Source organism: Tursiops truncatus, chromosome 6 (assembly GCF_011762595.2).
Source record: "Tursiops truncatus isolate mTurTru1 chromosome 6, mTurTru1.mat.Y, whole genome shotgun sequence".
Taxonomy (NCBI): Eukaryota; Metazoa; Chordata; class Mammalia; order Artiodactyla; family Delphinidae; genus Tursiops; species Tursiops truncatus.
Window position 1 is genome coordinate 15,327,500 of NC_047039.1, and position 27,493 is coordinate 15,354,992.

At 50.1% G+C, this 27,493-nt stretch overlaps 1 protein-coding gene across 2 annotated transcripts in view; it reads left to right on the top strand.

Annotated features, from left to right (window-relative positions):
* The window catches only part of LOXL2 (lysyl oxidase like 2), a 102,298-nt gene that overhangs the window by 58,394 nt on the left and 16,411 nt on the right, over positions 1-27,493 (top strand). For both annotated transcript variants that reach the window (XM_033857659.2, XM_033857658.2), the window contains 5 exons: positions 171-393; positions 3,739-3,922; positions 9,815-9,966; positions 23,032-23,199; positions 24,958-25,123. In XM_033857659.2, the coding sequence (XP_033713550.1) occupies positions 171-393; positions 3,739-3,922; positions 9,815-9,966; positions 23,032-23,199; positions 24,958-25,123 (893 nt within the window). The remainder of the gene's footprint in view (positions 1-170; positions 394-3,738; positions 3,923-9,814; positions 9,967-23,031; positions 23,200-24,957; positions 25,124-27,493) is intronic.

A 27,493-nucleotide genomic window follows, 5' to 3' on the forward strand; every position in this document is an offset into this window, starting at 1 on the left:
AGCTCTGTCTGGAGTAGGACTGAATCCCAAGAGCAGGGACCATGCCTCTCTGGTTCCACCACCAGATCCCCAGCAGCTGGCACAATGGCTGGTCCAATGCCCAGTTGTGGAAGAAGGGAGGGGTGGGCACCATGATGCCTTGGTCACCTGCCCTGTCTTACCTTCTGCAGAATGTTTGCCGCCCGCAAGAAGCAGCGCTATTGGCCGTTCTCCATGGACTGCACAGGCACGGAGGCCCACATCTCCAGCTGCAGGCTGGGTCCTCAGGTGTCGCTGGACCCCGTCAAGAATGTCACCTGTGAGAACGGGCTGCCGGCCGTGGTGAGTTGTGTGCCTGGCCAGGTCTTCAGCCCTGATGGACCCTCAAGATTCCGGAAAGCCTACAAGCCAGAGGTGAGGATGGGGCAGGTGATTTGGCCACTTGGCACCTGAGGGGGAGGTCTGGTGGTTAAGGGAGCAGAGAGGGACCCCCAAGAGACAGCAAGGAAACGAAGACCACTTTTCTAGAGGGCAGGAAGGCAGAGGACACCCGTCAGGGCCAGCCTCTCCGATAGATGCCACCTCTAGGGTGTGACAAGAAGCTGAGCCCCTGCCCCTAATCATTAACACCCCTATCTGTCCTTCCACTACTGCTCTATTCTGAGCCCAGCGTCCCCTTTGTGGGGGACAGATACACTGGAGAGGAACATGACTCATTACTGACGTCACAGGCTCCATGTGGACCGCATGAAGGGTGGGGGTGGCCACCTGGGGCTCCTGCACAATTCCCAGAGGAATCAAGCATCCTGGAGCCTTTGGAAAAACGATCCAACCGTCAAAAGCACTTGAAATCAGCAACTTTCCAACGAGCTTTGGCTTATTCTGCAACAGGAAGGGTCACCATTTTTAAAAGCTGTCACCGTGATAGTAAATGGAAACGTGCCATCCCCACGTCTGTGTTATCTGTACCCGTTATCACGTTATACGTTTGTGAACCAGCCAGTGTGTGTGTGTGTGGGTGTATTCAAGAGATGTCAGTGTACGTCTGTTCACATCAATTACATCCCCGCTTCAACTGGCTGATTCCTTAGGACAAGCGAACTAGCCCAACCATTGGCAGGCTTGACACATCCTCTGAAGACGAGAAAGTGCACTATTCTGTCTTCCCCTGACAATCATTAGGCAGCTTTTCTATTTCCTACGTTCCTCTTTTCATATATCCACAAAGTGTCTCTGTGATTTGCATACTCTGAAAACTGCTAATACGGGCCGGTGGGTGGGAAGAGCACCTGGAAAGAGCAGAGGGATGGTTAGGAAAGAGAGCTAATCATTTAGTAGGGATTGATTCCCTGTATCAGACGAAACCGAATTACTTGGCAATCGGTCCCCTGGGCCAGGACAGGTTCCAAGTCAGCTCCGACCACATTAGGGGTAAGACGAGAGAGTAAACTCTGAAGGGGGCAGATGGTGTGTCAGGCGGGTCCAGGTAGGGGGGATGGAGTGGAAGGCAGGAGTAGCAACCCCTCCCCAAGCCGAGGCAGCCTCATTCCGTGTCTACTGTCCCTTCTCAATGTCTCTCCCGCTATCTACCCCCCTGCCCTCTCCAATCTCTCCTGTCCATCAACATCTAATGACCTGCTCTTGGACAGGGGCTGATAACACTCTTCCAGTGGGATCCAGAAACCCGGGCAGGAGCCAATAAGCCACACTGGGTACCCCCTCCCAGGCTGGGGTGGCATATTTGGACAAAAGAAGAACCCTTAAACAAAAGGAGCGGAGTGAACACAGCGAGCCCAGGCATCAACCGGAGGGTGTGGGAACTCTTTGGGGTGTCTTCCTGGCACTTCCGTCCGGAAGCCAGCCCCGTCCCCCCTCCGTCCCCACCAGGGCCTCCAAACTGCACAGACCTGACCACACATCACACGTGTGCAGCCAGGCCACAGAGGCATGCCTGCAGCCCCTCCCTTCCCTCCCACTGCCACGTGCTTTGACAGCCACATCCTTTCTACAGCCTCAGCCTGAGCCCCTGAGCTTTCCTCATGTGTCATCCAGAATACCAAGTCCTACTGTTTTGGAATTCCTCTTACTGTGTGGTTGAAAGCAAAGGAATCAAACTCATACCAAACCAGTTCCAAAAAAAAGAGCAAGAAAGGCTTACATCACATTTTCCCTTGGTTTCTTTCTTTCCTCCAGGGCCAGCTGACTCATCCTGGCCTCTGCCAGATAGGGTAAGGTTATCTGGGACTCTGCCTTACGCCTGAGTCACGGATGGCCCGCTCCATGGGAGGGGGACCCTGACATCCAGCTAGAGAGCTTAGGAAAGGAAATGGGGGAAGGGAGAGGTCACAGTTCTGCAACAGTCAGGGGCTGGGGCCAGCAGTTGTATTTGTCTTGTTTTCTAAAGCTAGACTAAAGTTTCTCGAAGCCAGTGTGGGTTTTGCACCCCTCCCTGTCCCTCTTTTCTTCTCCCTCTAGTGCCAGGGTCTGTCCCTGAGGTCTGTAAATCTGGGTGGGGACCTTGGCTGGAGGTTGGAGACACAGGCTCTTGTTTGATGCCTTGGCCCTCGAGATGACTGCTGTATGTTAATGCTTGAAAAACACCACCTCCAGCCAGGGCTGCCTCGTCCAGACCATCAGTGGGTGCGATGAAGGGAGTCCGGGGCTGTGGACTGCACAGGCCAGAGTAGAACAATGACTCTGGTCTGATCCAACACACATAGAAGGGCTGCACAGTCACCCCTTACTCATTCTGTATTGAATCAAATGGCATCAGCAATAACTCAGAGCCTCACAGCCTTCTGAGTTCCCCACCCCAGCACACACACACACACACACACACACACACGCATGCACAGAAACGGATGCAAAGCAGGATATGTGGGCAGATGGAGTCAAATGACCCGTCTCCCATCTTGTAAGGTGTAATCCAACGGGATTAAGATGCTGCTGGAGAGTAGGTCTTACTCCTGTGCAATTAAATAAGCCCCATAAGGTGATAAGGCTTCCAGGCTGTCAGTGAGCAAGTAGGCATAACTAAACTATAACCACCTACTCTCTGCATATCTGGTGGGGCTGCATCTTCTGAAGAGTTGGGCTGATCTAGACGTGGAGTAGAATCGCAGTGGCGGAGCCGGAGTGGTGACTGGTCACGAGCCCAGCTGCAGGACCGATGTGGGACGTCACCAGTGGGAGGCTCCCCACCCCCTTGCCACGGCCCATCCCCAAGTCTTGGCCGCCTCAGTGGGGCCCCACCCGCTCACTCTCCGTCTTCTCTCTCCTGCCTCTCATCCGCCTGCAGAGCAGGATCCTTGTGGTTGGTCCGTTTAGCGCCCTGGAATCTCCCCCGGGGCTAGACCACAGCACGCTGTTACAAGCAGGATAGAATTATGATCCATTTGGAGTCTGCAGACTTTGGGGGTAGGAGGTTCTTTCTGTAGCTCTGAAGCTTGAGCTTCTGGAGTGAGGGGGTGGAGGGAAGTGTTGGTGTTAAGGTCGTCGAGCAAGTATGGGGTGGGGTGATCAGCTGATGAGGGTCCCTGATGGGCTTCCCAGTGGCCCAGGACGAAAGGTCCACGAGAAGGCTGCAAAGGGAGCGCACCGGCGAGCCGACCACGCAGAGTGAGCATGCGCGCCTCCACCCCTCCGCGGGCACACACGCAGATCGAGCACTGTCAGCTCCTAGCCTGGGTCCCGGGAGTGGGGAGGGGTTGGGAAAGGAGGGGAGTGAGCTGCGCTCAGCAGGACCATGTGTCTCTTCAGCAACCCCTGGTGCGGTTGAGAGGAGGTGCCAATGTCGGGGAGGGCCGCGTGGAGGTGCTCAAGAACGGAGAATGGGGTACCGTCTGCGACGACAAGTGGGACCTGGTGTCCGCCAGCGTGGTCTGCAGAGAGCTGGGCTTCGGGAGCGCCAAAGAGGCCATCACAGGCTCCCGGCTGGGGCAAGGTAAGGCGTGGGGAGGACGTTCTGTGGGCTCTCTTCACGGAAAGTGTCACATGGGGAGCCCAGTGGGGGCTGGCTGGCCTCATTCTTTCCAGGCTCTTCCTGCTTTGCCTCCTCCCTCCAGCAGCTGCTGCTCTGTTAGACAATCCCAGGCCTCTCCCCAGGCAGTTGGAGCTGGAAGGGCCTTAGGGAATATTGAGTGCCCATTTTATGGATTTGGAAGCTGAGACCCAGAGAAGGAAGTAAACGACCAAGATGAGACAGCATATTAGCACCCAGTGAATATTCTAATGGAGGTCTACCCAACTCCTAACCCAATACTCCCCACAGCCCCGCTGAAAAAGCTGGAATTTCCAGGTCCTTCCCCCAGGAGAAGACCTCAGAATTCATGAGGCTATGGACCACCCCGGGCACAAAAGAATCCTGCATGTCATCTTACTTTCCCACCCTGAGTTAGCACCACAAACATTCTCTCCCTGCCGCCAGAGACTGGGAACAGGATGCCCTGCTCCCAATGTCATGAGATGCTAACAAAAGAAGGGGCCTGGTTTTTATTAAGTGTCTCAAACAAATCTTTCCTTTGAGCAAAGAACAAGAGTATAGGAGGCTTTCAAGCAGGTCACCCTGTTGAGAGGAATGTTGTCAACATGACATGGCAACACAACAGATAACTTCCCCTCCCAACCCCCATGAAGACCACTGCCCTGTGCCAGCCCTGGTCCTGCAGAGGGTGGAGTCTTTGCCCCAAACAGACTCTGCAGCCCAGCGAGCGTCCAGCGCCCCACCTCACCCCACCCAGGGGGACTTTGTGTGTTGAGCAAAGGAAACCAGTCATCTGCAGGAGTCTTTTCAGTGTTGACCCCCAGGGAGGCTGCTGCAGACCAGGGGCTGCCGTGGTTGGGAGGGGGTGGGGAGGGAGGAGAGTGGGCTGCAGACGAGGGTGGGCTGTCCTATCCCGTGAGGAGAGGATGTCTCCACACTGTCAGGAATAACACCATCACCCCACAGAAAGGAGTATGGTGAGGTCATTGGCCACAACCTGGAGGAAATAACAGCCCAGTGGACCCTAGAGACAGTCTTGGAATCATAGATGGCGCTGCTACAGAAGAACTCAGAGGTCATCTCGTACAACAGATGAGGAATCTGAGGCTCTGGAGAGCGAGCCTGAGGTCACACCTGTAGTTAGTGGCAGAGAAAGATTGAAACTCGAGTCCTCTAACTCTCAGATGTGCGCTTCTCCCTTCTACCCACCTGTCTCAGCCTGCTCACATTCAGAGCATCTCTACCTCCAATCCCTGCAAGCTTCCTGGGGTCTACTGAAGTTTGAGGGTCTAGGGTGGACTAGAACGTTGCTTCGTGCCAGCCGTCAGTGACCCGGTGACAATCTTTCTCCTCCCCTGTCGTGGTGAGCTCTTTGCGGTTCCCTTGAATCTCGAATATTCCCACAGTCCATTGTACTAATTAGGTAATGTGTTGGTTTGTGGTCTCCCCAGGCCTGCAGGACAAAGACCACTCATTCTGAGGAGGAAACAAGCCCCAGATGACATAAACATTCCATTTATCATGGGTGTGTGCTATTTGACCTAATTATTTCACTGCCCAGAGCAGCCAGAATTTTCCCAGGGCCCACGGGACTCTGGGAGAAAGAGACATTTGGCATTTTCAGTGCTGTCCTTGAAAGAACCATTGGATGATTTATCATCTCCTGCCACATTGGGCAGGTCAACTCTGGTAGGCAGAAAGGGAAAAGTCCACATTTGATGTCAAGCCACAGAACAGTCAGGGTCCATCCTCAGCCCTGCCTCTAGCTGGTGGACCAAGTTACCACACCCACAGCGAGGGTAGTGAAAGGGCAAGTGCTGAGGGGCGGGCAGTCTGAGTCCTGGTCCTGGCCCTGCCACCTACATGCTCGGTGAGCTTGAGCAACCTTCTGGGTCTCAGATCCTTCCCTGGATTCACGGTGTCTGAGGTTCTGTCTGTCCAGCCTCCTGGGATTCTGAGACCTGTTCTTATCACCAGCATGGATGTTAGGTCAGAGTCAGGCACTGTGCTTTGTGTTCTGAGATCCCCTGTACACATCTGAACTCCAGCTGTCTGTTCACACAACTGGCTCCCACCATGCCTGGCTCATAATCTTCTGGGGACATTCATTTTATCAGGAATGAATGAATGAGGGAATTCCCTAGCAGTCCAGTGGTTAGGACTCCGCGCTTCCACTGCAGGGGCCACGGGTTGGATCCCTGGTCGGGGAACTAAAGGATCCCACAAGCCTCGCGGTGTGGCCAAAAAAAAAAAGGAAGGAATGAATGAATTAGTTCCAGTTGCATAAGTAGGGTGAGCTGAACAAACACTTGGTAAAGAAATTCCAACACTCCAGACCCACGCTGTCCAACAGACATATAATGTGAGCCACATATGTGATGTTAACATTTTCTAGTAGCCATGTAAAGAACAAATAAAAAGAAACAGATGGGGCTTCCCTGGTGGCGCAGTGGTTGGGAGTCCGCCTGCCGATGCAGGGGACACGGGTTCATGCCCCGGTCCGGGAAGATCCCACATGCCGCGGAGCGGCTGGGCCCGTGAGCCATGGCCGCTGAGCCTGCGGTCTGGAGCCTGTGCTCCGCAATGGGAGAGGCCACAGCGGTGAGGGGCCCGCGTACTGCAAAAAAAAAAAAAAAAGAAACAGATGAAATTCATTTTAATAATCTATTTTCCTTAATATTATATATAATATTTCCAAAACATTATGATTTCAACATGTAATCAATATAAATGCTCTTGATGAGATAGTTCACAGGTAGGGTACTGACTCTCTGAAATGCAGGATGCGTTTTGCACTTACGGCCCATCTTGGTCTGGACTGACCACATTCCAAGGGCTCGGCAAGGTGGCAGCTGCTGCGCTGGATGGGGCAGCTCCAGAGCAGTGCCTTTCAAACCCTTTTGCTTGAAACCGCCCATCAGAAATACTGCCAGCACATGCAAGTAAAGCCGAAACAAGTCTCTGGAAACAATGCTTACCTTTATAACATGCAAAAGGCTGTGCGTTGTCCTAGTCTATTCTACTGTGATCTTCAAGATCTGATGGCAACCTGCAGAGTTGTGGGTCCCAAGTCCATAACATCGTTCTAGCAGGTTGGACATGGAGTCATCATCATCACCACCATCATCATCACCATCATCGTCACCATCACCACCATCACCATCATCATCATCATCACCATCACCATCATCATCATCATCACCATCACCACCATCACCATCATCATCATCACCATCACCACCATCATCACCACCACCACCAACACGGTCATCATTACCGCCAGTACCATCATCACTGTCATCATTGCCATTATCACCATCATCACTCTCCTCACAATCATCAAACAAGCCACTGTTCTAACTGGATACTCAAATCCAAGGTTGCTCTGTGTTTCTGAGCCCATCTTAACTCATGAGCTGAGGCTCTGCTTGCTTCAGAGTCTCTGTTGGGGATCTGTATTTTGCATAGCCTTTCCGCTCAGAGTCCTTGGTATTTCCAGCCACAGTGACCGATGTGTTTTTATAAATTTTATAAAATTCCAAGGAATTGGAAGCTTCATCATTTATGAATTTCCAAGGAAATGGAAACTTGGCTCTTACCTGTCACAGTGGGTTGCTCCTGGAATTTAATTTTGGGGCTCAGTGAGCCTAGATACCAGGTGTCTCCAGAAACCAAGAGCCGGGGGTCCCTCCTTTGGACTCCAAAGCACCCGAAGTCACCTCCATCTTTATCATTTACCACATGATATTACAAGTCTTTGTGTAAGTGTCTGCCTCCCCCAGGCACTAACCGTGAGCTTGTCACGGCAGGGCCTGCCTTAATTCCTCTGTGGGTCCCCAGCACCTGGCACAGAGGCTGACGTCAGCAGGGACTTAGTGAAGCCAAGGACATCCATTCAGATGCTGCTTGCAACACTTCCTGTTTGCCAGGCTCTTGTTGGGAATTCACAAGGCACACAGACATAGTGCCTGCCCTCGTGGGGCCTCCAACCCAGTGGGGAAGCAGACAGACATTGAACAGGGAGGCGCTTGAGTGCAGTGCGAAGCAGAGTGCTCAGTGGAGGCTACCCGAGGGGACCCAGCTTAGATGCGGCTCAGAAAGGTTGTGCCGTCAAAGTGGCATCAAAGCTGAGCCCTGAAGGATGAGCAGGAGTTTGCTGCTGAGGAGGAAGAAGGTCCAGGCGGAGGGAAATGCTTGGCTCAATGGAACAGCCAAAGGGAGGCTGGTGTGGCCGAGCTAGGGAGGAGCAGGCAAAGCTGGAATGCTAAGTGGAGGCCTATCTCTGGTCGGACCATTTGGGGACTGTGGCTTTTACCCTGAAGTGCAGTGAGAAGCCATCACAGGGGTTTAAGACAGGGGGTGACATGATTCAAGATCTCTTGGGCTGTGCGTGGCAAATATTTTGGACTAAGAAAGCCGGAGGGAGACTAGAGGCTATTTCATTCATCCTACTGGGAGATGACAGGGTTGGACTAGTGTCGTGGTGGCAGAAATGGAAAGCACTGAGATTTGCGGGGAGCGAACAGAACATGGTGAAGGATTGCTTGTCTGTGATAAAGGAGGAGGAGACGGTGCCTCTGGGTTCTGCTGAGAACGGCCAGGTGCATGGAGGTACCACTTCCTGAGATGGGGAGGTGCTGGCGGAAAAACAGGCTGGAGAAGGCCCTCCTGCTGGAATGAGAAAGGACAAAAGCAGATGAGTCTTTCAAGAAGTTCTCCCTGAAGGGAAGGAACGTGACAGGCCAGAGGGAGGTGTAGGATCAGGGGAGGGTCGTTGTAAAGATGGGAGATTTTGGCACGTTTGGGTGCTGAGGGACCGACCCGAACCAGAGGAGGGTGGCAAGGACCAGGAGAGAGAGGAGAACGCAGGGCAAGACAGGGTCCAAGGTGGGCTTCCAGGCAGTCAGGAGCTCCCGGAAAGAACTGGACTTGGATCCATCTTGATGGGCTAGACAGAGGAGAGGTGGATCTGTGAGCCGAGCTGAGCTGAATGCCGGACAGACAGAATTTCCTCTCCCCAGCAGTGGGAGGCTCCCCCTGTGACCCCGGTGCCTGTAAGGGAAGCTTCCCGCGTGCACACTAGAGGTCCTTGCTGAATGTCTTCCGTCTGCCCTTACGGCTCCACTCTCTGCCTTGCCCACATGGTCCAGGGTCCTGGGAGGCAGGCTTGGGTGTGGCCAGCTGAGAGCCCTGGGGGAGACTGGAGGTGGGGAGAGTGGAGGGGTCAGGTCTTTACTCTCCTTGTGGGCCACTGTGTCCCTCCACGGAGGGTAACGGCTCTTCAAAGGTGGCCTCCCCACATGGCTTTTTTGCTCTCCTGGGACAGATATTGGCACCTCCTTTTACTCCTGCAGGCCTGGGGGTGGCCTCTGTACCCCAGGATTATTAGCCCACAAGTACTGGACTGTCCACTGTGACTTCCCCACGCTCTGTCCATAACTTTATTTTTAAAATCTCTTTCTCTAACTCAGATCATCCAATTTGAGAATGCCATCTCTTTCCTGCGGGGAGCCTGACTACACAGTGACAGTCACCCCTTTCGGATTCATCAGTGCATGGAATGTTGTCCTCTAGTCCAACCCCTTTATTTCAGTGAGAAAACGATATTCAGAGAGGCTGAGTGAGTTGGTCAGGGTCACACAAGCTAGTAGCAACTTTTGTTTCTTCTCATGGAAGAAATGATTCCCAAGACAAGAAAAAATTCTCTCCAGGTAGAAGAGGCCTGGGTCATCGAGCTGATTATAGGAGGTGGTTGGGAGGATTTTGAGGATGGGAGAGGCATGTTCTTATTGTCTGGAACTTTCTTTCCCATCCTAGAAGCTTTCATAGCCTATGTGCATTTTCCATCCCCAGGGATAGGACCCATCCACCTCAATGAAATCGAGTGCACCGGGAATGAGAAGTCCATCATAGACTGCAAGTTCAATGCTGAGTCTCAGGGCTGCAACCATGAAGAAGATGCTGGTGTGAGATGTAACATCCCCGCCATGGGCTTCCAGAAAAGGGTAAGGAGCCTGGACTCCCAGAGCGAACTCTGTTATATGTTGGTCACTGAAGCCCCAGAAAATGTAGACCAGATGGCCTCAGGCTAAAGCTTTCCAACAGGTGGTAGAAGGGTGCTCTGATGATGAGCTCAGAAAGTTGTCAGGCTCTGCTGCTCTCACTGTTGGTGACCGTCACCAACAGTGAGAGGAGGAGCGAAATGAAGAGACACGTGGATGAGCTCTACTGGCCTTACTGGCAGATGCTGGGGATCCACTGTGCGCCACGCCCTGCACTGGGGCTGGACATACAGGGTGATTGTAACTCAATCCTTCCTGCGAGGGATTCAAGGTGTACAGCACCTGTGGTGCCCTTGGCAAAAGCCCTTTCCAAGAACCCAGAGGAACCACATTACAGCAGGTCCGCGAATCACGCAGATCTAAGCACAATACAGATAGTATCTGGGGACCGAAGACTGTATGTTGGCTTCCAGAGGGAAAGAAAAGGGAACCTTTACAGCGTTATGTCCGAGACACATCCCTCCCTTCCTGAGATGGCGTCTCTAAAAACCTGCATCGTGTCCCCTCGTGTGGGTGACCTTTCCCACAGGGGTAGCCAACAGGATGAACTCCTCTTTGCCAGGAGGTCGTCTATCCAATCCTACAAAAAGGCCCAGTAAACCCTATTTAATGCTCTTCACTAAACCATGAATTTGGTACAGGGCTGGCTCATTGGAAGAACTTCTTGAAGGCTTATTTTTTTAATGAGCAAATGCAGATACATCAGGGCACAGAGTGGCTCCCCAGCCAGGTGCCTGCTCTGACGGTGATTCTTGACCTTGGCACCGGCATGTCAAAGGCACTACTGGATTGGTCAGCCACAACAGTTCACCACCCAATGGGGCCAAAAATGTGAACCCAGCCAAGCCAGGCATTTGCTTGGGGGTAAGCGGGAGCGTGGGCCACAGCCCCACAGCTGCAGGGAGGGCTCGCCCTCTGTAATTGCTGAGCAGCGTTCCAGGAAGGCCGTAACAGAGCCATAAAAGCTGACGTGCCAAGAGCCCCCGTATGCTGGGGCACCGTCCTCTTCAGACAGATCGGACTTGGGTGGAATGGGGTTTGCAACGCAAAGGAAAGACCTAGGCCAAAGAAAGTGAAGTTTTCCAGAAGGGTTTTATGGTGGGTGGCGCTGAGCTTGCCCATGTGGCCGGTCATGCCAGTGGGGCACCACACTCGCAGCACAAACAGCCCTCACCCTTTCGTGGGCCCTCCAGGCTCTAAAAGACGAGCCCAGTGCCCAAGCACAGGGCATGGGAGAGTTGTACGCCTGGATCTGCCATTTCTATCCCCCGGGAAGGAAAAGAAGGGTGTCACCTCTGAAAGAAATCCCTGTGGGCTGTATGAGCCGTCTCCCGTGGCAGTGGGCCAGGCTTCTGCAGGGCCTGCCTTGGGGCTCCCAAGGGCATTGCTAACACCGCTGAGCAGAAAAATTGAGACTCCCAAGCTTTATCACTGTGTTAGTTTTCTGGGGCTGCCATAGCAAAATACCACAGACTGGGTGGCTTAAACAATGAGAATTGATATTCTCATAGTCTGGAGGCTGGAAGTCCAAGATCAAGGTGTCGGCAGGGTTGGTTTCTCTTGAGGCCTCTCCCCTTGGCTTGCAGATGGCCGCCTTCTCACTGTGTCCTCACATGGCCTTTCCTCCGTGCACACACAACCCTGGTGACTCTTTCTCGTCTAAGGAAACCAGTCCTATTGGATTAGGGCCCATCCATATGATCTCATTTAACCTTAGTTACCTCTTGAAAGGCCCTACCTCCAAGTGAGTCACATTTGGACTAACGTGGGGGTTAGGGCTTCAGCATATGAATTTGGGGGGTGACACAAGTCAGTTCATGACAATCACGCACTAGCTGATTCCTTAATTAATCTCTTTAAGGGTTCAGTTTCTCCTCAGAAAATAAAGAGGTGAGAGAGGTGATTCCTAGCTTCCCTTCCAGCCCGCAGTTCATTAGGAAATTGACTTCTCTATTGAATGACTAATAAAACTCAGAGACTTGGAACCGGGTGGTTTTGTCCATCCAGCCACAGCAGAGCTGCGTTTCTTTCATTGCTGGGGTGAGACGCCAAGGCAGGGAGGCTCTGGGACTGGCAGGTGGGTTTACCAGGCGAGCTAATCCACGCAGGGGCCCTGGCACCTTTGCTGACCTCTAGTTCCCTTCTGAACTGTGAGCCTGGCCCTGACTGGGTAGCAGGACCAAGCCCACATGTGGAATGTGAGTTGGAGAATGCCCGTGCTTGCTTTCATGTTAACATCTGGGTTGCGTTACCTCACTTCCTACCCGCCACCTCCAAAAATAGGTGTGGGACTGGTGAACCACAACGTTATCAAAACACAGGGCGGCCTCACCATGCCCCACTGGCTGGAAGTGGGTGTTTTGTTTTCCCTATTCACGCTCAGAAAACTTCAGGTGCCTGCACTTCGCTCCCTTCTTTCAAACCCCATACTGCTGCCACCGAGAATCAAAGGAATAGGAAAAAAGAAATACCTTGGGTTGTTTTTAAAAAAAACAGTGGAGGAGGATTGACCTCTCCTGGCATCCTTGAAAGGTAATGAGGTGGAGAGGGTGCAGGCCAGAGGCTCCTGGCTGACCCCGAGGCCTCTTGGGGTTCCACCAATGCTGGTAGAGTCAGAGCATTGAGCCAGGCTGCTTCCAGAATGGGACACCCAGGACAGGGGCCCTGGAAATAGAGAGTTGTGTCCTGGGCTGAATTTGAACTTCATGGCTGGCCTCTTTTGTTCCCTCCACAGTTTTCTAGAAAATGAGAAAAGGCCTCCAATGCATCTTGAGGTGCCTGGATTCCTCCCGGGGTGATGGAACCCTGCTCCCTGTTACGGAGGCTGCTCCAGGCTTGCTTAGCCTTGGACGCACGGCCACAGCTTGGAGCTTTTGGAAGTGCTTCAAGGAGAGGCCCCAGCTCGCCACTGGTGACTCCAAGTTTTCCTTGCCCTGGAGTAACTGTGCAGCCACATTCTTTAGCAAGAGCCTCTCAGACTTCTGTTGGCCCTAAAACCTAGGACAAGAACACACAGCCAACAAACTCTGGCTGCACAGGCAGTGTTGGACAGAGGACAGGGACCCTCCCAGAGAGAGCCCTTGAGACAGGAGCCTTCACACTGAGACTTAATCTTGGGGCCCCACTGCTCTCTGGTAGTGGGACAAAGTGTGAACTGTGGGTTCTTTAGGCTCCCCCATCTTCATCTTTCACTGACCTTGGGGCAACAAAATGAAGTCAGTTTGGGGGGGCAGTGGCCTATGAAGGGGGTAGCGGAGGTAGCTATCAGCCCCCAGTGCAGTTAGTAACACAGGGCACAGTCTGTAGGGAGATAAAAAATAATGATAAACCCAATTAAAACTTATTCTGCTTTTTTTTTAAATTATTTTTTTTTGTACAGCGGGTTCTTATTAGTTACCCATTTTATACATATTAGTGTATATATTTCAGTCCCAATCTCCCCACCCCACCCCCACCACTTCCTCCCCTTGGTGTCCATACGTTTGTTCTCTACATCTGTGCCTCTATTTCTGCCCTGCAAACTGGCTCATCTGTACCATTTTTCTAAGTTCCACATATATGCGTTAGTACACGATATTTCTTTTTCTCTTTCTGACTTAATTCACTCTGTATGACAGTCTCTAGATCCATCCACGTCTCTACAGATGCCCCAATTTCGTTCCTTTTTATGGCTGTGTAATATTCCATTGTAGATATGTACCACATCTTCTTTATCCATTCATCTGTCGATGGGCATGTAGGTTGCTTCCATGACCTGGCTATTGTAAATAGTGCTGCAGTGAACATTGGGGTGCATGTGTCTTTTTGAATTATGGTTTTCCCTGGGTATATGCCCAGTAGTGGGATTGCTGGGTCATATGGTAATTCTATTTTTAGTTTTCTAATGATCCTCCATACTGTTCTCCATAGTGGCTGTATCAATTTACATTTGCACCAACAGTGCAAGAGGGTTCCCTTTTCTCCACACCATCTCCAGCATTTGTTGTTTGTAGATTTTCTGACGATGCCCATAATAAATGGTGTGAGGTGACACCTCATTGTAGTTTTGATTTGCATTTCTCTAATAATTAGTGATGTTGAGCAGCTTTTCATGTGCTTCTTGGCCATCTGTATGTCTTCTTTGGAGAAATGTCTATTTAGGTCTTCTGCCCATTTTTGGATTGGGTTGCTTGTTTTTTAATATTGAGCTGCATGACCTGTTTATATATTTTGGAGATTAATCCTTTGTCCATTGATTCGTTTGCAAATATTTTCTTCCATTCTGAGGGTTGTCTTTTCACCTTGTTTACAGTTTCCTTTCCTTTGCAAAACTTTTAAGTTTCATTAGGTCCCATTTGTTTATTTTTACTTCCATTACTCTAGGAGGTGGGTCAAAAGAGATCTTTCTGTGATTTACGTCAAAGAATGTTCTTCCTATGTTTTCCTCTAAGAGTTTTATAGTGTCTGGTCTTACATTTAGGTCTCTAATCCATTTTGAGTTTATTTCTGTGTATGGTGTTAGGGAGTGTTCTAATTTCATTCTTTTACGTGTAGCTGCCCAATTTTCCTAACACCACTTATTGAAGAGACTGTCTTTTCTCCATTGTATATCCTTGCCTCCTTTGTCATAGATTAGTTGACCATAGGTGTGTGGGTTTATCTCTGAGCTTTCTATCCTGTTCCATTGATCTATATTTCTGTTTTTGTGCCAATACCATATTGTCTTGATTACTGTAGCTTTGTAGTATAGTCTGAAGTCAGGGAGTCTGATTCCTCCAGCTCCGTTTTTTTCCCCTCAAGACTGCTTTGGCTATTCGGGGTCTTTTGTGTCTCCATACAAATTTTAAGATTTTTTGTTCTAGTTCTGTAAAAAATGTCATTGGTAATTTGATAGGGATTGCATTGAATCTGTAGATTGCTTTGGATAGTATAGTCATTTTCACAATATTGATTCTTCCAATCCAGGAACATGGTATATCTCTCCATCTGTTTATATCATCTTTAATTTCTTTCATCAGTGTCTTATAGTTTTCTGCATACAAGTCTTTTGTCTCCCTAGGTAGGTTTATTCCTAGGTATTTTATTCTTTTTGTTGCAGTTGTAAATGGGAGTGTTTCCTTAATTTCTCTTTCAGATTTTTCATCATTAGTGTATAGGAATGCAAGAGATTTCTGTGCATTAATTTTGTATCCTGCAACTTTACCAAATTCATTGATTAGCTCTAGTAGTTTTCTGGTGGCATCTTTAGGATTCTCTCTATATAGTATCATGTCATCTGCACACAGTGACAGCTTTACTTCTTCTTTTCCAATTTGTATTCCTTTTATTTCTTTCCTTCTCTGATTGCTGTGGCTGGGACTTCCAAAACTATGTTGAATAATAGTGGTGAGCGTGGACATCCTTGTCTCATTCCTGATCTTCGAGGAAATGCTTCCAGTTTTTCACCATTGAGAATGGTGTTTGCTGTGTTTGTCATATATGGCCTTTATTATGTTGAGGTGGGTTCCCTCTATGCCTACTTTCTGGAGAGTTTTTATCATAAATGGGTGTTGAATTTTGTCAAAAGCTTTTTCTGCATCTACTGAGATGATCATATGGTTTTTATTCTTCCATTTGTTAATATGGTGTATCACATTGATTGATTTGCATATATTAAAGAATCCTTGCATCCCTGGGATAAATCCCACTTGATCATGGTGTATGATTCTTTTAATGTGTTGTTGGATTCTGTTTGCTAGTATTTTGGTGAGGATTTTTGCATCTTTGTTCATCAGTGATATTGGTCTGTAATTTTCTTTTTTTGTAGTATCTTTGTCTGGTTTTGGTATCAGGGTGATGGTGGCCTCACATAATGCGTTTGGGAGTTTTCCTTCCTCTGCAATTTTTTGAAAGCATTTGAGAAGGATGGGTGTTAGCTCTTCTCTAAATGTTTGATGGAATTCACCTGTGAAGCCATCTGATCCTGGAGTTTTGTTTGCTGGAAGAATTTTAATCACGGTTTCAATTTCATTACTTGTGATTGATCAGTTCATATTTTCTGTTTCTTCCTGGTTCAGTCTTGGAAGGTTATACCTTTCTAAGAGTTTGTCTATTTCTCCCAGGGTGTCCATTTTATTGGCATTGGGTTGCTTGTAGCAGTCTCTTAGGATGCTTTGTATTTCTGCGGTGTCTGTTGTAACTTCTCCTTTTTCATTGATTTGAGTCTTCTCCCTCTTTTTCTTGATGAGTCTGGCTAATGGTTTATTTATTTTGTTTACCTTCTCAAAGAACCAGCTTTTAGTTTTATTGATCTTTGTTATTGTTTTCTTTGTTTCTATTTCATTTATTTCTGCTCTGATCTTCATGATTACTTTCCTTCTACTAACTTTGGATTTTGTTTGTTCTTCTTTCTCTAGTTCCTTTAGGTGTAAGGTTAGATTGTTTGAGATTTTTCTTGTTTCTTGAGGTAGGCTTGTATAGCTATAAACTTCCCTCTTAGAACTGCTTTTGCTGCATCCCATAGGTTTTGGATAGTCCTGTTTTCATTGTCATTTGTCTCTAGGTATTTTTTGATTTCCTCTTTGATTTCTTCAGTGATCTCTTGGTTATTTAGTAACGTATTGTTTAGCCTCCATGTGTTTGTGTATTTTACCTTTTTTTTTCCCTGTAATTGATTTCTAATCTCAAAGCGTTGTGGTCAGAAAAGATGCTTGATATGATTTCAGTTTTCTTAAATTTACTGAGGCTTGATTTGTGACCCAAGATGTGATCTATCCTGGAGAATGTTCTGTGCACACTTTTGAAGAAAGTGTAATCTGCTGTTTTTGGATGGAATGTCCTATAAATATCAATTAAATCTGTCTGGTTTATTGTGTCATTTAAAGCTTGTGTTTCCTTATTAATTTTCTGTTTGGATGATCTGTCCATTGGTGTAAGTGAGGTGTTAAAGTCCCCACTATTATTGTGTTACTGTTGATTTCCTCTTTTAGAGCTGTTAGCAGTTGCCTTATGTACTGAGGTGCTCCTATGTTGGGCGCATATATATTTATAATTGTTATATCTTCTTCTTGGCTTGATCCCTTGATCTGTGTAGTGTCCTTCCTTGTCTCTTGTAACATTCTTTATTTTAAAGTCTATTTTAACTGATATGAGTATTGCTGCTCCAGCTTTCTTTTGATTACCATTTGCAAAGAATGTCTTCTTCCATCCCCTCACTTTCAGACTCTATGTGTCCCTAGGTCTGAAGTGGGTCTCTTCAGTAGACAGCACATAGATGGGTCTTGTTCTTGTATCCATTGAGCGAGCCTGTGTCTTTTGGTTGGAGCATTGAATCCTTTCATGTTTAAGGTAATTATCGATATGTATGTTCCTATTACCATTTCCTTAAAATTAAAAAAAAAAAAGCAAACCCATAACAATTATTTATTTATGGCTGTGTTGGGTCTTCATTTCCGTGCGAGGGCTTTCTCCAGTTGCGGCAAGTGGGGGCCACTCTTCATCGCGGTGCGCGGGCCTCTCACTACTGCGGCCTCCCCCGTTGCGGAGCACAGGCTCCAGACGCGCAGGCTCAGTGGGTTTGTTTTTGTAGGTCCTTTTCTTCTCTTGTGTTTCCCACTTAGTGAAGTTCCTTTTGATTTGTTGAAGAGCTCGTTTGGTGGTGCTTAATTCTCTTAGCTTTTTCTTGTCTGTAAAGCTTTTGATTTCTCCATCGAATCTAAATGAGATCCTTGTGGGGTAGAGTAATCTTGGTTATAGATTCTTCCCTTTCATCACTTTAAATATATCATGCCACTCCCTTATGGCTTGTAGAGTTTCTGCTGAGAAATTAGCTGTTAACCTTAAGGAAGTTCCCTTGTATGTTATTTGTTGTTTTTCCCTTGTTGCTTTCAATAATTTTTCTTTGTCTTTAATTTCTGTCAATTTGATTACTATGTGTCTCGGCGTGTTTCTCCTTGGGTTTATCCTGCCTGGGACTCTCTGTGCTTCCTGGACTTGGGTGGCTATTTCCTTTCCCAATGTAGGGAAGTTTTCGGCTATAATCTCTTCAAATATTTTCTCGGGTCCTTTCTCTCTTCTCCTTCTGGGACCCCTATAATGTGAATGTCATTGTGTTTAGTGTTGTCCCAGAGGTCTCTTAGGCTGTCTTCATTTCTTTTTTTTAATTCTGTTCCGCGGCAGTGAATTCCACCATTCTGTCTCCAGGTCACTTATCCGTTCTTCTGCCTCAGTTATTCTACTGTTGATTCCTTCTAGTGTATTTTTCATTTGTTATTGTATTGTTCATCTCTGTTTGTTTGTTTTATAATTCTTCTAGTTCTTTGTTAAACATTTCTTGCATCTTCTCGATCTTTGCCTCCATTCTTTTTCCAAGGTCCTGGATCATCTTCACTACCATTATTCTGAATTCTTTTTCTGTAAGGTTTCCTGTCTCCGCTTCATTTAGTTGTTTTTCTGGGGTTTTATCTTGTTCCTTCATCTGGTACATAGCCCTCTGCCTTTTCATCTTGTCTGTCTTTCTGTGAATGTGGTTTTTGTTCCACAGGCTGCAGGACTGTAGTTCTTGTTTCTGCTGTCTGCCGTCTGGTGGATGAGGCTGTCTAAGAGGCTTGTGCAAGTTTCCTGATGGGAGGGACTGGTGGTGGGTAGAGCTGGCTGTTGCTGTGGTGGGCAGAGCTCAGTAAAACTTTAATCCACTTGTCTGCTAATGGGTGGGGCTGGGTTCCCTCCCTGTTGGTTGTTTGGCCTGAGGTGACCCAACACTGGAGCCTACACAGCTCTTTGGTGGGGCTAATGGTGGACTCTGGGAGGACTCACGCCAAGGAGTACTTCCCAAATCTTCTGCTGGCAGTGTCCTTGTCCTCAGAGTGAGACACAGCCACCCCCCCCCCCCGACACCGCCTCTGTAGGAGACCCTCCAACACTAGCAGGTAGGTCTGGTTCAGTCTCCTATGGGGTCACTGCTCCTTCCCCTGGGTCCCGATGCACACACTGCTTTGTGTGTGCCCTCCAAGAGTGAAGTCTCTGTTTCCCCCAGTCCTGTCAAAGTCCTGCAATCAAGTCCCACTAGACTTTGAAGTCTGAATCCCTAGGAATTCCTCCTCCCATTGCCGGACCCCCGGGTTGGGAAGCCTGACATTGGGCTCAGAACCTTCACTCCAGTGGGTGGACTTCTGTGGAATTGTTCTCCAGTTTGTGAGTCACCCACCCAGCAGTTATGGGATTTGATTTTATTGTGATTGTGCCCCTCCTACCATCTCATTGTGGCTTCTCCTTTGTCTTTGGATATGGGGTATCTTTTTTGGTGAGTTCCAGTGTCTTCCTGTCGATGATTGTTCAGCGGTTAGTTGTGATTCCGGTGCTCTCACGAGAGGGAGTGAGAGCACGTCCTTCTACTCCGACATCTTGAACCGATCGTCATTCTGCTTTTAATCATCACTGCCCACTGGCGTTCCGAACTTCAGTGCCAACCTGGCCCACGGGAGGGGTCCTCACTCACGGCCTCCACCTCCCCAGGGTGCATCCATGTGCCGGCCTGCAGCGTCACCAGGCTCGGCGGTGAGATTCTAGAAAGCACACCGAGGGAAAGGGGAAAGGACTTGGACCTCCCAAAGAGAAGGGAGGCTCAAGGCTCCTCAATCAGGACACAAGCTGTTAGAGGGCTCAGCCTGAGGCCGAGAGGAGAGGCCTGCGGTCGCCATCACAGTCCCCACTGTCTGTCTATCCAGGACACAGAGTGTCCTCGGGCCAGGAGGCCGGAGACTCAGGGCGCCAGGCGGGTGGGGAGAGGGGACACGCGTGGGGGGCTGGCAGACCGCTCCTTGCCAAGGCTGTAGCGACTCAGAGGCGACCGGAGATGGTTTGCACAAGGCACAAAATTGGGTGCCTTAGTGAGTATCCTAAACCTCAGGGCTCAGTCTGACCCCAGTGGACAGGAAAAGCCTCAGAACATAAGCCCAGGCTTCAGAGCCCCAACCTCCCAGCAGCAGTGCTCCATTCTCCGTCCTGACTGTGAGTCGGTCCCCAGTTCTGGCTTGGTGGTCCCTGCTTTGGGACAAAGGCACCCCTGGAGAAGGGGGCTTACGTGCATGGTTTGGAGGTGGTCTAGCATGATGGTTAAGAGACACTGTATCTGAGACTCTCCTTTCTTATCTGTGAAATTTGGATGACATGGTACTGCTGCCTCCTAGGGGTGCTGTGAGGACCGAATGTCCATAAAGGGTTTGCACAGGGCCTCTAGAGACACGATAAGCGCTCTGAAAGTCTGCCTGTGAATTTCCCAGCACTAAGCACTGGGCCTGTCATATAGTAAACGCTCAATAAATACCGGATGAATGAATGGATCCTGTGAACTACGCACAATTCATTTCATCTCTCAGAAGGTGCCAGCATTACTGGCAGAGTTCAGTTAGCACATAAAGGAAGTATATGGTACAATACAGGCCTGTATTAGGACTCAAATAAGCAGAGGGGATGGCTTGAAATTACCTCTAGAGATATCCCGGATGGGTTGAAGGCGCACCCTGCCCAAGGGCTGCTGGCCTTCCCCTGCATGTTGGAGCTGGGTGACTTGCCCCCTGCTGAACTTCAGGCCCTTCTAGGACTTCCTTTTTTTTTTTTTTTTTAATGCGGGCCTCTCACTGTTGTGGCCTCTCCCGTTGCGGAGCACGGGCTCCGGACGCGCAGGCTCAGCGGCCATGGCTCACGGGCCCAGCCGCTCCGCGGCATGTGGGATCTTCCCGGACCGGGGCACGAACCCGTGTCCCTTGCATCTGCAGGCGGACCCTCAACCACTGCACCACCAGGGAAGCCCTTCTTCTAGGACTTTCTTGATGGCTCTTCCCATCATCTGTTTGTGTTTTTACATAGATCCAAAGATGTGTTAGTCATGGCTGATGTACAATGCATATCCAGTGTCCAGTGTCCAGCTTCATCGGGGTTTCCTTCAGCCCAGAGCCACCCAGGAAGACAAATGTCTGCCTCCCGAAGGCCAGCCCCCTTCCTGCCTGCTCTGACCTCTTCTAGCTCCCCTGAAGAGAGGCTTGCTTTCTGCTGGGACTCCCACCCTAACGATGATCATTGCTGTGAGCAGGTCTGATAGTTCTTTGCACTCACTTGGTGCCAGGCCCTGTTTGAGCACTTTACATGAACTACCTCATTTATGCATCCGCTCAACAACCGTGGCAGGTAGATCGAGTATCATGTCTGCCCTCGGCTTGTCTGTTTGTCGGCTGACCTCGGTGACCCTCCCAGCCCCCAAGTCCGTAAGAATTACGACCTGTGACTGAGGTGTCGTGCCGTTGCTAAGGACGGGTAAACAAACAGTTGAGGATTCCTGGAAGTGTTATACCTTATCTCAAAGGAATGAATTGTTAGAAGCATAAAGGAAAGCAGGGTAAGGTATCTGGATGAAAGGCTACAGTTTCAGAACCCTTCCCCAAATTCCAGATCTCCCTGCTTGGGCTCACTTAAGTTGGTCCACGCTTTCACTCCGTAAGACTGATCGTGTATTCATCCATTCCAAAAATAGTCTTGGCATATACCTAACATGTGGGAGGTGCTGTCTTAGTTATTGATCGTCCAGTAAACCAGACAAATACAGCTCTGCTCTTTGGCACTTAAAATCTAGCAGAGGAGACAGACGTTAAATTGTGAATTAGCTTGACTATAATTGTCAAGAATGCTAGGAAGGAGATGTAGAGGGAGTGATAGACTGTGTAAGTGGGCACTGACCCCCACCGGAGGGAAGCGCCCTTGGGTCTAGGATTGGAAAGATGAGTGGGACCAGCCAGGCCAAAGGGCTTCTGTATATAATAGGCTTCAGTGTGAAATGAGACTTACGGTGTGACATGGTCAAGAAAGTTAGGTAGCCATGGAAACTGAAAGAAGGCCGTGCCCTTGGAGGTCGGAGAACAGGGAGGAGAGAGACACGTGATTAAGATGCAGAGGGGAGTAGTGGAGCAATGGGAAACCATGGACGTGTTCTAGGGGAGGAATGCGCTTGGGTGTTTTTCAAACGTCACTCTGGCCTCCGCGTGGAGAATGGGTCAGCGAAGGCAAGAGGAGAGGCAACAGGAGGTGGGGAGGGCTGGTTCAGGTGAGAGGTGATGGTGCCTGGGACGAGAGGGTAAGGATGGATGGAGCTGGAGGGAGGAGGGCATGTCAGAGAGAGACTTGGGAGATAAAATCTACGGAGGAAGATTCTGACGGGATGTGGGGGGATGAGGGAGAAGGCGATGCTGAGGATTGCACCCAGGTTTCTGGCTTGTCTAACGGAATAGGTTCGGGATCGGCAAACTGCAGCTTGCAGTCCAAACCCATCCCTCTGCCTATTTGTGTATATAGGGTTCTATGGGCACACAGCTGTGTCCTATCATTTACCTATTGTGATGCCTGCTTTCACGCTACACGGTGTGCTGCCCCTGGGACAGACGGTAGTGGCTTTAGCTGAAATAGGGAACGAGGGGGAGGTAGAGCACAGCTTTAGGTGGAGAGAGAAAAGAGGACAAGTTAGATCTGGGGTCTCCGAGGTGCCCGGTGGGACAGGCAGCTGGCCGTATGGGTCTCAGAAGAGAGTTCTGCGGGGGAGGACAGCGGGGGACGCCGTGGGAGGAGATGGCCTCAGGATCTGGAACCCGGGGGCAGGAGGTGTGGCGAGGAGAAAAGGGTCCAGGAAAGAGTCAGGGGATTCTACCGTTTTAAGGCCTCTGGCGGCAACCTTCCAAGTATCTGATCTAAGAGCAGCCCCCCTGGTGGGCACATGGGCAGCAGAAGCAGATTCTGCTGTGCTGTTCAGAGGGATCCGTGGGCCTCCCCAGCTGCACAGGCTTCTAGGGCCCCAGGATGCCTGCGGTGTGGTGGGGGAGGGGGGCCGAATACAGAAGACCATGCTGGGCACGATGCCTGCGGCACACAGTAGGCTCTCAGCGATGCTGCGGGATCTGTGTCGCAGGCAGGACCCCCTGCCTTGGGGAAATGGGGACTGAGGGCAGTACGGAGGGGCATCAGCCTGCCTTCCCCTCGTGGCGATCTTGCCTCCCTTTCTCTCCACAGCTGCGCCTGAACGGGGGCCGAAACCCCTATGAGGGCCGAGTGGAGGTGCTGGTGGAGAGGAACGGGTCCCTCGTGTGGGGGACAGTGTGCGGCGAGAACTGGGGCATCGTGGAGGCCATGGTGGTCTGCCGGCAGCTGGGCCTGGGGTTTGCCAGCAACGCCTTCCAGGTGAGAAATCCTTGAGGGCCTTGAACCCTCCATCCAGTCTGATCCTGCCCATCTCTCGTCAGTCCCCATCTTCCATGAGCCCCAGGAGACAGAGAGCCATGGACTCAGAGGAAGAGCCTTATCCCGGCTCCCACGCTGCTCTCCACAGCCCTGAGTCCTTGGGTGGGTCATGTGCTCTCTGGACTCTGGTTTCACGGTCTCAGCTCTGCGTGCCGGGATTCACACTATGCCAAGGGCTCCTCCCGGGCCATCCCGATGTGCCTTTTGCAGACAGAAGCCACTCAGTCCTGTGGGGCAGTGAAGACCGCCCAGCCCAACACCCCAGACGCCTTAGCTCACCCAGAACATGCTTCCCCACGGTGTCGACGTCCAGGCATCCTCTCCTTGGTTGGCTGGTAAATCCCCAAGCCTTGTCCAGGGCCCTTTCACAGCCACTGCACCCTCCTCCCCACCGGCCCTTCCTTAAAGAGAGGGACTCAGCTGAGGGCAGTTAAGCTCCTGCCCCCTATCAGAAGAAAGACAAAATCATTGCTTTCTGGACCCTATCCTATGGGAGAACATTGTCAGAAAGAGGCTGGGGGCCGGAGAAGCAGGAGCCAGGAGGCTCCGGGTCTGTTCCCAACCGGAGCCCTACCAGCCGGCTGCGCAGTGATCTGGGGCAAAGCGGCCACCCTTCTATGCCTCCCCGTGACATGGAATGAAGAGTCCCAGGTCCTCAATATCCTGGCTCTAAACACTCTCCTTCAGCTTCTCCCAGAACAAGAAAATGTCTGAAGCTCCCCCATCCTGCTTTGCTAACCCTGATTTCAGCCTCTGTGCCCAGGTGGCCTGCTCGGGAAAGGGGTTTCTTAGGAAGGGACGTGGGAGAACTCGGGCAGCCTTGCTGAGCCTGACTGCCTGCTGGGGGCTGCCCAGGGCCCAGGGCAGGTGCTGGGCATCCAGAAGGGGCAGGCCTCTGGTACCCAGGGCCCTCTGGGAGCCTGGCTTCGCAGGGCCATGTAATGTTTCTGCTAATACTGCTTATGACAAGCTAGGGTGCTCTCCGGTTCTTCAAGGAGAGTCGAAAAACAGTGCCCATTACAACAGAGTGGCTGTCCAACTGTTTTTGTTCCCCGTCGGCTCGTTCCTAAGACACCTGGGCCTCACAGCTGAGGCTGTGAACGGGCCTGCCCCTGATATCAGTCCCAAATCTGCCCCTGATTGCAAGCCCTATCCCTTCCTGAGGCCCCAGTTTTCTCTCTAGAGGATAAGGGTGTGTAGTCAGGTTCTTTAGAGAAACAGAACCAATGAGATTTATGAACGTGGAACTAACTATTGACGTATGTGAATAGATTTCTTCTCTCCTGCCAATTCTGATCAATTGGTAGTGTATTCCTGGAGCTGTGTTGAGAAGGATTCTGAGAGCACAGTCAGGCTTAGAGGAGAGTGCTGTGATTGATTAGTAATGTCTGCCCCGGGCTCAGGGAGAGGGAGTGGGCAGCATGAGCTGCCATTCCTGATACACAGCATTGAACAGACCCTTAGCCGTGCTTTCCAGAAGGGGGGAGGGGCAGAATCCAGTGTGAGGGTCTCACTCGCACCGCCACCAACAGCCTGCATGACTTGGGTAAGTGACTCTTTGTGCCTTGGCTGTCTCCACTGAATAATGGGATCGTAAAGGCTTGGGACTTTTGTGAGGCTGAAATTTGATAGAATATGGGAAAATGACAATTCTAGGTGACGTACCGCCCATTTTGTTGTTGTTGTTGATTCATCCAGGAGACCTGGTATTGGCACGGAAATATCAACGCCAACAAGGTGGTCATGAGCGGAGTGAAGTGCTCAGGAACGGAGCTGTCCCTGGCGCACTGCCGCCACGATGGAGAGGACGTGGCCTGCCCCGAGGGCGGGGTACAGCACGGGGCTGGAGTTGCCTGCTCAGAAAGTGAGAGCTCCTGGGTGTCATAGCCCACCCTCCCTGCCAGGCTCCAGTAGGGGATCAGAGTCTCACTGATGATTCCTTGCAAGGCTCTGAGGCATCTGTTATGAGCCGAGCAAAAGAGGAAAGCAGAGATGGATTCGTGTTAAGTGGAAGAGTCGGGGTCAAGAGGAACTACCCGCACCCTGGAATCTTGCCCGATGACAGTGGAGAGGAAGGCAGGAGGGAGGACTTGGGAGTCTGGGAGCCTTGGGTTCAAAGGCCGGGTCACTGTAGATTATTTAAGTGGCCTTAGGCGAATTTAGTGACTAAGAACTTGTTCTTCTGGGGAACATGCTTCTGGGTTAACAGGTGAAGCACACGCTAAGTGCTCGATGAGTGTCAGCTTCCTTCCTTCCGCCCTGCTCCACACATAATTTCCTAGGACTTCCCTGGCGGTTCAGTGGTTAAGACTCCATGCTCCCAATGCAAGGGGCACGGGTTCGATCCCTGGTCAGGGAACTAAGATCCCACATGCTGTGTGCGGTGTGGCCAAAAGAAAAAGAAAGATCATTTCCTGCCTGTTTTCACACCCTGGGGGTGATTCAGCCTCCTGGTGACTCCCTGGGAATCCTAGAGAGCTTGACAATGTAGAAGGGAAGCCCATCCCACTCCTCCCCCACCCCTCCCCCACCCCAGCCAGGATTCAGAATGACCATCTCAGTATGTTCCCTTCCACGCTGAGAGGACCCATTGACAGCGCTGCAGGCATGTTATTCTCTGGATCCCCCCCGTCCTTGCCTTATCATATGATTCCCTTGTGAATCTGGGAGGTAGGAGAGGCCTGGAGTCTGGCCAGAGAACTCCAGACCAGACCCTGCCTGCCACTATTAGCTGATCTTGGCAAAGTTAGTTAACGGCTGTCATCCACAGTCTTTGTTGCTTTTCCTAGAAACTGGAAATTAGATTGTTGTTGTGACAACAAATGCAAGCACTTAAGGAACAGTGATACACTGTTGTTAACCATCACGGAGAACTAGGGAGAAGATTAAACTTGAACTCAGTCACTTCTCCCATCAACCCCTTTTAGACCCACTCAACATCTCCTAACCCTTGTAAGGCAGGACTCTCAACTCCAGTGCGAGCTTCTCTGGGCAGACGTCATAAGCTGTCGCATCCTGTCTGAGAGGAGAGAGTGAAGTGACCACCCTTACCAGCCCTCCAAGGGGAGAGCATCCAAGCAAAGGGGTCTCACCCTCATCAGGAGACTTTTCTTAGCTTAATGATTTATTTATGTTTATAATATATCATTTTTTCCAAAAGGAAATTAAGATAATGTAAACCTAAATAAAATTCAAGGTAGCATAAGATTAAAGCAGATTTTTAAAAAAGTAGGTATTGGCAAAAAGGTAGTGGCTCAAAATGGTGCCGAGAGAGGTTAATAAAAAATATGTACTATACAGTCCTATACATTTACTGCTATAGACTCATATACATTTACTATTGTAATTATACAGTGAGCTTCCTAGCAGCCAAAGGGAAGAGGGAAACCTGGTCATTAATATAATTCACAGTATGCAATAGAAACAAACCCATGAGTCAAAGAGAAGTCCACTATTCTAGATACTGAGATCAAAAGGAACTTCTCATTATGAGACTGAGAGTTATGAGATCAACAATGCCTGCCACATCCTCACGGCAGGCAAAAATTGACTTTCATGGGGCTATTGCTCAGAGAACCCCTCAGCTTGGACTGAAGGTATCAGTCAGAGTCTGCAGAGGGGCAAAAGTTATTGGGGCCAGGAACACTGATCTGGCTTAATACTTTATTCAGAAAGAGAAAGTATATTCTTCAGGCAACCCTTTGTAATTACTTTTTCTCATCCAAGCAACTACAGCCTAAACCTGGAAGTTCTCCCTGATATCACTCTGTCTTCCTCATCATACCCCCCAGAGTTGAGCCATCTGGATTTTTACCTTTCCAGAGTTTCTCAACTCCCTTTACCTTCTTGCATCCCACTGTCCATCCTGTACACCGTGTTACCACAGAGGCTCCTCCCTGGGACCTCCCATTGCTTCCCTTCCCTGAAGCCAGGGTCAGTGCTTGTCCCCCGCTTGTGCTGCCTCATGTTCCAGCCCCATCCAAGCTTTCCCACCGACTTAAGTGAACGCAGGGTCTTGCACAGGCACGTGTTGTCCAGCCTCATATCAAGCCGCCTTCCCTGCCCACCCCTCCTCAGTACACGCAGGCCTTGGTCCTCCTTCGTGCCTCAGGGGCCTGGCATGTGCTACTGAGATTAGCGTCTTAGAGCAGTTCCCTCTAACCTCTGCTCATCCTCCATGGAACAACTAAAATGCAACGGCCTCCAAGGAAGTCTTTCCTGACCCCTCCCCATA